The sequence below is a fragment of the Centruroides sculpturatus genome, unplaced genomic scaffold, assembly GCF_000671375.1.
Source record: "Centruroides sculpturatus isolate CEXI.00-Female unplaced genomic scaffold, Cexi_2.0 scaffold208, whole genome shotgun sequence".
NCBI lineage: Eukaryota > Metazoa > Arthropoda > Arachnida > Scorpiones > Buthidae > Centruroides > Centruroides sculpturatus.
In genome coordinates, this window is record NW_019385210.1 from 380,035 (window position 1) to 393,108 (window position 13,074).

Consider the following 13,074-nt stretch of genomic DNA (forward strand, 5'->3'; position numbering starts at 1 on the left):
CTGGCTCAGTTTGGAAATGGACGTGAAAGTAATTGCTTGTGTGCCCCTCCTCCATCGTCGCTATAAAAGACGATGGCAGAGGCAAAGAGAATTTTGGGTGCACCCAATATTACGAGATAGACTGACACATGGAATGTTCGCGACGTTGTATCCAAAACTAAGACAAAATGAACCCAAGTTTTTTAATTCTTTTAAAATATCTATAAAATCATTTGACAATGGTTGGTCTCTTTTAGATTTCATCAATAAATAGATCAGTATCGAAATGATTGTTCTCCATTTCAGTCAACGTACGTCCACTTTACCCGAAAACGCGCGATCGAATGTACAACAAAATAGCAGCACGTGTATCTCAAAGCGTTCGGCTGACGCCCGCAAAACGTGCGTTTTAACAAAAATCTATCAACACGCGTTTAACGCGCGCTTGGCCAAAAGCGCGCGTTTGAGTGTGTACGCCTTTGCAGAACTCTTGGTTCTTTAAAACGCGCGTTTAAAAACGCCTAGTGTGTACACAGCCTTACTGACTACCTAGTTACGTATAAATACAGACGATAATTTAACAACACTGAGTGGCAGTTGCGATTTTGAGTCCCGCTCGGGCGGAGTATTTTTTTTCCATAAAAATCTAGTCCGCTAGTTCGATAATTCGGCAGATCGTCTGGCTTTAAAACTATTTTTGATTGGTCCCACATCTTCCTAATTTTTAAGCACGTAGAAATGACCAAAAAAGTGAGAAAAGTGAGAAAATGACCTGAAAAGTAAGAAAAGTGAGGATACTTCAGAAAAGTGAGTACAAGTGAGAAAAGTGAGCGACTCCGAGGCCTGGCTATGAGAAAGGTATAAAGGCTGCTTTCGAGATTTTCAGTTATATTTATCAAAAAATCTAATGTTTGTAATCCCTGTACTAGTAGAATAGAAGAATTATTATTGCCTGTTCTAATATAGCAAGAGTTGACAAAATACAGACACACTGCTTTCTTGTTATAATTTACTTACATAGTATCTACAGTAAAACATTTCATCATCACTTTTTAGTTCTATACCAGCTGATGATAGTATGATTTAACAGAGATACTAGAGTTATCATAAAAAAATATAAAATAGGTTTGAAAACTAATACATGTTTTCACACTTGGTAATTGAATACTTGCTTCCATAGTGGTGTCAGTGAATTTCATCATTTTTCTTTTAATCCTCTCTTAATAAAATCAAATTTGTCTTATTTATGTAAGTTTGCACATCTTTTTCATCATATTATAAAGCAGCGTTTCTCAACCTTTTTTGGCCTGCAGACCGGTGGTGTTTTTTCAAAAAACTTTACTATATATTAAAGAATTACTACAGAAGTAAATTGTAAAATTATCATCATCATTTATACATCATAAAATTTGTATTTATTAAATTATCATTATTTTTTTGAAAAAGAAAATTTTTAACGCAGAGCAGTAAAAATTCTCCGCGGACTGGCGGTTGAGAAACGCTGTTATAAAGTATAATGAAAGCAAATCCACAAAGGTTAATAAATCTCTCAAAACAATTAAGTGATATAAAGGGTCTTTCTAATTAATGATCCACTTTGAAATGCCATAAAAGGAAAATAACTGGACAAAATGTTATCAAACTTGGTAATAGTTTCCGAACTTTATTTATTTAAAAAAAAATCTTCACTTACAATTTATTGGTCAGGGCTTCCCCAATGTATACACAACAGTGTTTCCACTTTTTGAAAGTCCTAGAATACTTCTTCTGGAATGCTCATAAGCTCCTCCGTCAAATTTTTCTCTATCTCTGGAATGGTGACAAATATTTTTCCTTTGAATGGTTTTTTTAGTTTGGGGAACAGGAAAAAGTTGCATGGGGCCAGGTTAGGTATGTAAGGTGGGCGGGGAAGCACAGTGGTCTTGTTTTTGGCCAAAAACTCAAGTTCTGGGAGACAAATGAACTGGCATGTTGTCATGGTGAAAAAACCACTTGCCACTCCTCCAAAGTTCAGGCAATTTTCACCTGATTCTGTCTTTTAGTCATTTCATAACCCTCAGATAGTACTCCATGTTGACTGTCAGGCCTGTAGGTAGGTATTCATAATGCACACCCCAATTTGCAATGAAAAAAACAGTCAACATCACCTTAACATTTGAGCGAACTTGTTGAGCTTTTTTGGGGCAGGGATGTTTCACCCACCCTCACCATAAGCCTTGGTAATAAACTCAAAAGTTTCCATGAAGGATTTCCAGAGTTTCACACAGAATTTCACAGAACAATGCTGTTCCTTCAAAGAGCTCATTTCTGTGGATCCAATTCTTCATTGAACCCCACAAACACCCTTTCACATAAACAACCATAACTAATCATCAAAACAAGATATCAACAAATGAATTGAAGGAGGTTACTCAGGAGGTTTCCGCGGACACAACGCCTCCAAGCGAATTAAAAAATAACCAACTGGAGGCACTCTTTGAACAGACCTTGTATTCCCTCCAAAATTAGTTCAAAAACTCACCGCCAGTGGGGAATGGTGCTGTATGCAATATTGTTAATTAAATGAAATAAGACATGAAGACACTGGTTGAAAATGACAATGAACAATTTGGTGGAATTGAAAAATTCAATACAGTAACATGTCCATAACATTCCTCCTGGTATGCTAAGAGCTACTGTTGAGAACACAGCATGTGATTTAACTTGCTTTCACAAAATGGTGAATGCCACATTGAACAAGCTTTGTAACACATTCTAGAAACGATTAAAAACATTTTCAACCGATGTCTTCATGTCTTATTTCATTTAACAATATTGCATACAGTGCCATTTCCCACTGGTGGTGAGTTTTGAAACTATATTTTTTTTGCAAAAAATAAAATCCCATTACTTCCTGTAAACTATTACCAAGTTTAATTACATTTTGTTCAGTAGTTTTCCTTTTATGGCCATTTCAAAGTGGAACTTTAATTATTAAGACCCTATATTTCAAAGCAACATTGAAAATGGATTGGAAACAATAAGTTTTAAATACCTTCAAAATATTCATGCATCATTACGTTTTATGTTGAAGTGATAAAATAAATTACCAGTATTTGGATAAGAGACAGTAACTGATTAAATGGTAATAACACTGCTTAACCAATTTTAGCCAGCTGCACATCATTATTTAAATCACACGTTCTTAATAATTAAATTGTTTTATTAATATACTAGCATACCCCGCCACGCGTTGTTGTGGCTTAAAATGTATCTATTATAAATTTATAACACTTCCACATGGGGAAGGGGGGAATTTATAACACTTCCACATGGGGAAGGGGGGAATTTTGAAAAATTTCTTCTTAGTGTACATTCTGTTGACGTACCCTATTAAAATGCAAAAAACCGCATCTAAAATAGTATAAATAGAAGCAGAGTTCTTTACGGTAAGCCTTAATCCCGTCCATCTCCCGGGGGATTTTGATGTGTATATTATATAAAAACACGTGCATATTCGAATGCAGCATTGTGAAGGAATCGGTAGGAACAAACGAACATTACATTTTTATTTATATAAATAGATAGAAGATGATCTGCTTTAGTTCATTTTCACAGAAAAGCAAACTTAGGGCATCATACTCGTAGCTCCATCTGTTGGACATAAAAGCCTTAATCTAGATTATGTATTTTAATTTATATGAATGTTTAATGGAATAATATACAGCCTATGTCCACCCTGAGGTTCCATTCTAAATATTGGTGAAAGAATTTTTGAAATCGGATGAGTAGTTTCGGAGATTACCTGCTGCAAACAAACTTACATACATACTTACAAACATTACCTCTTTATAATATTAGTATAGACTACTTTCAAAATAAAAATAACTGAATGTAAAGTTAAAAGTGTAGATTTGTCTTCAGTGGTGGATTGGTCTGCAGGTAGTGACATCAAAAATTTGTTTGCTAAAATGAACCTTTATGGTCCAGTCAAACGAAATTTACAGACTTTTCCAAATCTATACTAATATTATAAAGAGGTAATGTTTGTATGTAAGTTTGTTTGCAGCAGGTAATCTCCGAAACTACTCATCCGATTTCAAAAATTCTTTCACCAATATTTAGAATGGAACCTCAGGGTGGACATAGGCTGTATATTATTCCATTAAACATTCATATAAATTAATATATATAATCTAGGGTTAAGGACTTTTATGTCCAACAGATGGCGCTACGAGTATGACGCCCTAAGTTTGCTTTTCTGTGAGGCATTATGCTTTTCTGTGAAAATGAACTAAAGCAGATCATCTTCTATCTATTTATATAAATAAAAATGTAATGTTCGTTCGTTCCTACCGATTCCTTTGAAATTTTCACACAATGCTGCATTCGAATACGCACGTGTTTTTATATAATATACACATCAAAATCCCCCGGGAGATGGATGGGATTAAGGCTTACCGTAAAGAACTCTGCTTCTATTTATACTATTTTAGATGCAGGTTTTTGCGTTTTTGATTGAGTTTTAATAGGGTACGTCAAGAGAATGCACACCAAGAAGAAATTTTTCGAAAAATTCTCCCCCCCACAGGGGAAGTGTTATAAATTTATAATAGATACATTTTGAGCCATAACAACGCGTGGTGGGGTCTGCTAGTTTTTCTATAAAATATGATGACAATGATTCATAGAAAAGCATATAAACAAAACTCTTCCCCTAAAAACTTAAAAGTTACGAGATAAGTGAACAAAATTCAAAGACATCACAAATCAAAATACAAAGGTGTTATTCAAATGCCTCACACAGATATAACTCTATCACAAACAAAATCTCTCTTATTTAAAAGAATCAGTTAATTTTACATTCTCAAAATTTTTTATCATGAGATACAGCAAATATAATAATTATAAATTTGCTGTAGAAAAACTAACTTGGCATCATCATCTTTAATGATCCTAATATCTGTCTTATAATTTTTAGATATAATAAAGTACAAATCGAATGTTTTGTTTTTTACTTCATATTAAATTGTTATTATTATAACATATAATTTAATCCACTGAGACATGATTTCTTATTGTAATAGTTTTCAACTTTCTCTTATTTGAAGACTGTATAACATTTCATACAACATTCACAAATATAAAAAAGTAAAAGTAACAAAGGGATTTTTTGGTATAAAATTATCTGAGGAGTTACTTCAATATCGAATTGAAGTATGAAAATAATCAAAATCTCTTAATAATCAATTCTTGAATTAAAATCTCTTCTTGAATCAATGTAATTCTAAATCAGTGTTTCTCAATCTCTAACGAATCATCACTCCCTTCACTTCAAAATTCTGATGCCGAGGCAAAGGCTAATGCCAAATTCGTACTGCATTGAATAGACTAATGACTAGTATAATGTTATTTGTTTAATTATTGTACGATATAACAAATAAAATATCTAATTATTCTTAATGTGTTTTACTATATCGCCCAGAAAATTGTTTTTCACCCCCAAAATATAAATTGTTACTAATCGCCTCCTCAACATGGAAAAACACTCACATGGAAGTGATATTGCCCCCGTTGAGAAACACTGTTCTAAATCAACAAAAACATACGAAGAGAAATGAATCACTATTTTTATTTTTAAATCATTCAGTAACATATCAAGGCTAAAAATTTTAAAAAATCTTACATTGGTATTTAATTTTTTCAGTAAGTCAGATGGTCAAATTTAAAATTCTTAAAATTTAACTTATAATTTCTGTAAAGAGTAAAATGTTGTAATGTTCACAAAAATATGCATTGCATTTTTTATGGAATATATTACATTTCTTAGTTCTAAATATTAAAATGTTCTTATTTTAAGAGTATGCTAAAATTAATTTTTTTTCTAGTCTAAAAAGTTAATACTTTTTCCATCCTCAGATCAAACTTTACACTGGTGTCAATATAGACTTTTCTACAATACTTATAAGATGTGTAGTTAAAAAAATTTTTACTAATAAACGGTATTAATTAATATTAAATAACTGAAAATGAAAATCAATTTCAAAACATTTAATAAATATGAGCTTATTACCATTTTATAATTAGTACACTTCATACTTATACTTTATTATTTTAGTGCTAAGTTTTCCATATTAGTCATTCAGATTCACTTCATAGTTATCAAGTGATCAAACAACAAACTTCATAAGAACGACTAAAAATATCACTTCTTATGAAGTGTGGTATTTTTTTATAAAAAAATCTAAATAAATTCATTACATATATAATTATTTAACTTTTAGACTTTCTTAAAATCTATACATTCTGTCTCATTTAAGATTGATTTTTTTTTCTATTCCTATATATTAATTTAATAAATTGTACATTTTTACAAAATATTAATATAGTTTATATCTAAATGTGTTTAGTAATCTTCTGAATTAAAATTTTTTGCAAATTAAACTACAAGAATAATCAATATTTTAATAATTGTTTAAAGTAATGTATTATACATTTAGGATTACTTCTTTTAAAATACTTAACTAATTTGTAATTTAACAAAATTAACTTTTTTGTAGTTAGAAAGAAAAAAAAACAATAATCAGACTTGTAATATTTGCTAATGATTACAAAAGGTAATGCTGTAGGCAAGCAATATAACATTCCTTTTAAAAACCTAAATAATAAAAATTATTTTATCAGTAGTCTTTTTACTTTAATTCCAACTTAACAGATAATTTATACTTAATATTTTTAGTTATATGATTTAATTTTCTAATATCTTAATTTTAAAGATCTAAATCTCAAAAAATTTCTTATAAACACTATTTTCACATTACTTAAGGATAAATTGTAAGCTAATGATAATGTTACTAATTTGAAAAATGTTTCTAAAACTGAATAAACTGAAGACAGACTTGTTTTGTAGTAATCAAGATTAATAATGGTCTACACCAATATTTCAGTAAGTATTTATAATTAATAAATAAAAATTATATTAGTAATGTATTTTATTTCAAAATGTCTAACAAAGCTTTTTCTTCTTACATTTCTTGATGAGAAAATTACTTTTATTTCTATTTTTATGCATTTTAATATTCCTATTATCCACAATTAAAAAAAATATGAAATCCATATACAATAAAAAAAAATAATAAAACAATTAAGATAAAAACAAATCTGCATTATTATTAGTTCTTGTGCTTTAAAATTAGTTATTTTCAAATAAGACATGATTTATATTAGTTTTGATATACTGTACATATTTAAATTACTTATTCATTTACTGTATTTGTTACATAATTTTTTTGTACATATCATGAATTATTTTCAACTAATTATTTAATTAAGTCAATAAAATATCCAGAATATAAACTTCATAAACACTTAAAATGTAAAGAATAAAATGAAAGAATGACCTTGAATGAGATATGACCTTCATGTATTCTAATTACTTCTTACTTTTAAAACAAAAATATTATATATAAGCAAATTGCTGAATTAAAAATTATCTGAGAAGAAATACATTACAGAAAAAAAAAGATATAAATTGCATACTCCAAAATATATATATAGAAAAGAAATTAAATAATTATTCAAATAAAAAATATTTAACAGAACTATTTAAAAATTGGTACTGAAAATAAAACAAATACATATTTCATAATTTTAGACAAACTACTCATAAGCACTAACATTATGTAATCTGAAAGTTTTTTTAGTTACATCATCATCTTAAAAGAATTTTCACATATTATTAATACAACAACATCTCATTTACCTACATATACATTTATCTTAAATATTTATTTTCTTCCAGAAAGAGTGAATGAAAGAGATGGTTTAAGTATGATCAAAAACAAATTCTACATAAGACATTTTTATCTAAAACTATATTTAAATAATAATAATAATAATAGATAAATGGATTAATGCTGGAAAGTTTGATAGAAGACATTCAATAGACAACATAATAATAAAATACCTTAATTCTGTTGTAAAGTTTCAGTCAAAACAATGGATTAAAAGACTTTTTGAAAACAATCACCAAATATCAATCATTAATGGCAGAAGTTGGCAATATAACAAAAGGGGAAAAAACTATCAAAATAACAAAATTATGATTTTATTAAATTTTTCATCTTAACAGCATTAAAAATATTCTCAAGCTATTAAAATTAATATCATTAATTAAAACAGAATATTTTGTAAATGAATCATGTTGAAATTTAAATGTAAGGATAAGCAATAAATGGTATATTTATATTAATATTCCTGGCAGGAGATGGAAAAATGAGATGTCCTTGTATTTTTTTAAATAAAAATTTGCAGATATAAGATAATGGTCATTGATTTTAAAATGAAAGTTTTCCTGTTTCTTTAAATTGTTTATCAAACAAATTTTATAGCATATGATAAGTACTTAGTTAAAATTTAAAAAGTTTTAAATTAGCTCAAGGCCATTTTATAATTTATATTAAATCTAAGAACAAAAAGTGAATAGTTTATTATCAAAACATTTCAGCTATTATTATTACTAAATTAAAATTCTGCTCATTTAAAAATGCTTTTAACAAAGATATCTTTGTTAAAAGGCAATTAAAATTTGTTCAGAAAAAAAATATAATAAAATAAAATAAAAAGAGAAAAAGAAAAAATAAAAAAATAATAAAAACAGTTGTTTGCCAATGCTAAACGTTATATAATAGAGACCTCTAAAAATTTAATGTGGAATAAAATTAATGTTTATTTCATAATATTAAAAAAAAAAAAAATTATAAAATATAAAACATACCTTTCCGTATTGGGCTCCTGCATCCAGAACTGCTACTTTTTCTGAATGCAGAATGCCATTTAAATGATTCTCCGGACCACTGTCGTGCATGGCACGGCCCCCACAGCAACACTGTAAAAATAATTTTTAAATTAAAAATCAAGATATAATTATATTAAATAATTTTTAAAACTTTAGATTACAATCTATATAGTAAATGTTATTTAAATAGAGTAAAAGTAAAAAGTTATTCAAAACTTTTAGCATTTTATATATAGTAACAGTTTACATTTACAGTTATGCAATTAAAAATATAAAAATTTTAAATTTTTGTTAAAAAGCAAGCTATATTTATCAAACAAGTTTCTTCAAATAACATTTACAGCTATATTGCAATATATTTATTCTAATTAACACCATGCTGTCTATACGTTTTTCATCTTGCAACTGTGCTATTTACACTGGATTTAATTAATTATGGTTGCAGCTATAATCTACACTCTTTGGGAACTAGATATGACTATTAATGAAATAAGTTCACTAAGTTTTTTCACTTTATTATTTGAACAACATAACATTCAAAACAAACTTTATTTTAACATATGGTAAGATATACATTTTCATACATCTACCAAATTTTGGTAGCAACAATGCTGAATAAAATGTGCAGTTTTCATTTTACAATAAGCCCTATCTTCCTTCAACAGATAACTCACTATTAAAAAATGCTGTCTAACTTTTTGTCTTGTAGCTACATTGTTTATTAGAATAAACACATTATTTTTTGATTATGGAATGCATTAAATGCTGATAAATTACAAGCTCATTTAAATCATCTTATGATATGATAGAAACAATATTCCAATAATACAAATAGAGTTTAAATATACTTATCACTTACTAACTAAAATTATATATATATATAAAATAAAGAAAATCTATAACAAAAAATTTGACTCAAATATTATTTCTCAAAACTTATAATTTATCAATTACATAAGAATGTAATTTCATTTTCACAAACTAAATTCAAATAAAAAATTAACAAGGCTATACTTATGGGTACATCTATTTATGACAAGATTTCCAGATATATTCTTCAATTATTGCAGAAAATACTGTATAATAATTAACAATTCAAATAATTTGCTGCTGTCTATCTTTATATTCAAAATCCAGAATTAAGAATCAGAGTCAAATTTAATAAATTAATAAGCTTTCAAATACAGTTAAAGTAAAATGAATGTTAACTAGTAACTTTGGATTAACTGTTGTTCATTAGTTTATGAATATGAATTTAATTACTTTAAATAAAAATTAATAACTTATAATTAATAAGTAACAGTAAGATTATTATTTGGTCCTAATTATTTGTTCATTGTAGTAACAGCAAGTGATAAAATATGAAATTACATGAGACAAAAATTTTAAGCTTATTAAATTCTTGAAGAATTCCATATTACTTTAAATTTCTCATTGCTTCTTAAAGTCAAAACTTATACTTCTTTCAGCATAACTCAATTATCCTATTAATGTTTTCCAAACAACATTGAAGTGCTTACAAAAAAAAAAAAAAATTTGGGTTTTGCTTATATTGTATATATTTTATGCTCAAATTTCTTCCAACGAATGTAAAACATTAATAGTAATCTCCTTTTGTATTAAGAGTCCTGTACATCCATAACATTTATTTCTAGATATTTTCTAAAATTTAATGTAAAACATTATATAAAAAAGAAATCAAACTTCTCACTCAATAACAATGAAGTTAATTCATTTATATTTGGCAACCTTTAGTACATTTTTGATATAAGTAGTTCAAGTTTAATTTAAATATAGCAAGAACTTCCAAATATAACTAAACGTTACATAATTTTGTGTGTTTTTATTTAATTGAAAAACCAGCAAACAGTGCAAAATTTCTACTAAAAATCAATTGAAAATGTCAATGAACTTATTATCATTGATAAAAATCAACAAATTTTGATTATGTTTTCTTTTAAAAAATCTGACTGAACTTATAATTAGAAAAGTGATCACTTTTTCAATAATCCTATAACTTGTGAATCTAAGTGTTTAAATGTAGTTGAAATTAATTATATTAGATGAAACTAAAGAAATTAAACAAGCAGCATTGTTTTACTTCAATAAAATAAACAATACAAGGAAAAATTTGATTACAATAATGGAAATAATAGTCTTAAGCAGGGGTCACCAAACTATGGCCTGTGAGGTCAGTTCATTCGGCTTGCTGCCACTGTGCCATAAACAAGCTAAAATATAATTATTTATATGGAAATATCATAGATTGTAGATAAATTTACTATGTAGAAAAAATTAAAATAAGTGCAAGTAAAAATTCCAGAAGCAGTCCAATTTGATTTTTGCATCTGATAGGAATATATATAATTTTTAGGAAAATCAGTAAAATAAAAATTTGATGACTTTTTGCGACTTTGGATATCAGAGTGCTTTTTGTGTAAGTACTTGCAATGAAGTTTCTAAGAAAAGCAATTGCTAAGAAGAGCTTGCTGCAGCAATTGTGTTTGTGTATTGGTAAATAAATATATTGTCTTTATTTTTTTGTATACTGTATTGAACAAAATGGTTATGTATCTCACACTCGGCATTCTCTCAGTTATCTGGCCCACTGTGAGAAAAGTTTGGTGACCCCTGGTCTTAAGTTAAAAAAAAATTGAGATTAAGCAGATAGAAGTAGTATTCTTTAAATCCAAACTCAAGAGAACTCGCAACTAGAATTTTAAAATTGTCACAAAAAAATGGAATAAATTTAAACAATAAAAAGTGGACCAACATCATTTTAAAAATGCACTATTCACTTAGACAATAAATTTAGTTTATAAAAACTTTGTATATATTTTTCGAAAAGTAGAAAAATTTGTACTTGCATTTAATTCAGCAATTAAAAACTTTAAAGCAAAAATATATTGTATTACACATTAACTTTGCAATGCTGCTGCCAACAGATTGAGAATAATTGATAAAATAGCTAGCAGGCTCAGTCCATTGTTCACCTTTCAGTACTTGGTATGTTTTTGATGCTGTACAATTTGGGCTTTTATCAAGTATAGTTTTAAAAGGTTTTCTGGTATAATTTTGAATAATAATCCAAATGAAGAATGCAGCATTTACATAAAAAAGCATTAGAAAATTAATTCTGCACTACTGGGAGATTCATTATAAAAATAAATGTTTATTTATTTAAAAATCTTTCAGACAGACTGCTGTCATTCTTCATAGTAAATACATTTCTGGATTTTCAGTAATTTTCTGGAATGCATTAACTGCACCAACTAGGGTATTCCTGTACATTTTTTTACATTGTGTATTCTTTGTAACTGCATTTTTCACATTGCTCTAGTTCAACACACATTTATTACATCTATATAGATTATGTATATTGCAAAAGATATTACAGATTTTTTTAATGTTCTTCCAGTCTCAAAGTTCTCAATCAGTATCATGCAATATCTGTATGTTTTTAATATGATCTGCAATGGTAAAACAAACTTTAAATCTATCTTCATTATTATGAATTATCAAGTTTTTATCTTTGGTTCATTTACATATGATTGATATCTTTATTTCAATTACTACAATTACATTTGTATAATAATTTGAATAACCTGTAATGTTACATATCCTGCAAAAAATTGCTAGAACAGAAATAAAACTTTTACATAACTTACCTCACTGTATGCCCTGTGCTTTTTGAGTAGCCATTGAAAGCATGCAGTTTAGAATAGTTCATATCAAACACTAAATCATGGTTTTTCTTTCTCATTTCATTGTAGATATAATTATAAAATAATTGAAGAAAAAAAATAAAACAACGAGAGAATCAAAACACTTACACAACAAAAAATCCAGCTCATGAAACATAACGTTTGGTGAAAATGAATGTTTTCAATAGCTTTTAGCAATCATCCTCAAGTTAAAGAACTTATTCAGAAACATGTATCAGAATAGAATGTATGATGGAATACAATCATTTAAAATATACCTATTTAAAAATTTTCTATTAAATTTTCTATACAAAAATTTTCTATATATATATATATATATATATAGAAAATTTTTTTGTGGATTTTATATATATGTTACAGTCAAAACCCGTTTTTAGTTAGAACGCGTTTTAACTAGTTGAAACTAGTTTATACTGAATGTCTTTGTTAAAACCCGTTTTGTCTAGTTAAAACTAGTTTTAACTCAAATTCATTTTTGACTAGCAGTAAATCTAAGTTTTAACTAGACAAAACGAGTTTTAACAAAGACATCCAGTATAAACTAGTTTTAACTAGTTAAAACGCATCCTAACTAAAAACTGGTTTGACTGCAAC

At 27.4% G+C, this 13,074-nt stretch overlaps 1 protein-coding gene across 2 annotated transcripts in view; it reads right to left on the reverse strand.

The window, feature by feature from the left end:
- LOC111636178 (GMP synthase [glutamine-hydrolyzing]-like) overlaps window positions 1-13,074 on the reverse strand; it is a 79,324-nt gene that overhangs the window by 31,042 nt on the left and 35,208 nt on the right. For both annotated transcript variants that reach the window (XM_023381372.1, XM_023381373.1), the window contains exon 2: window positions 8,735-8,845. In XM_023381372.1, coding sequence (XP_023237140.1) covers window positions 8,735-8,824 — 90 coding nt within the window. In that variant the 5' untranslated portion in view covers window positions 8,825-8,845. The remainder of the gene's footprint in view (window positions 1-8,734; window positions 8,846-13,074) is intronic.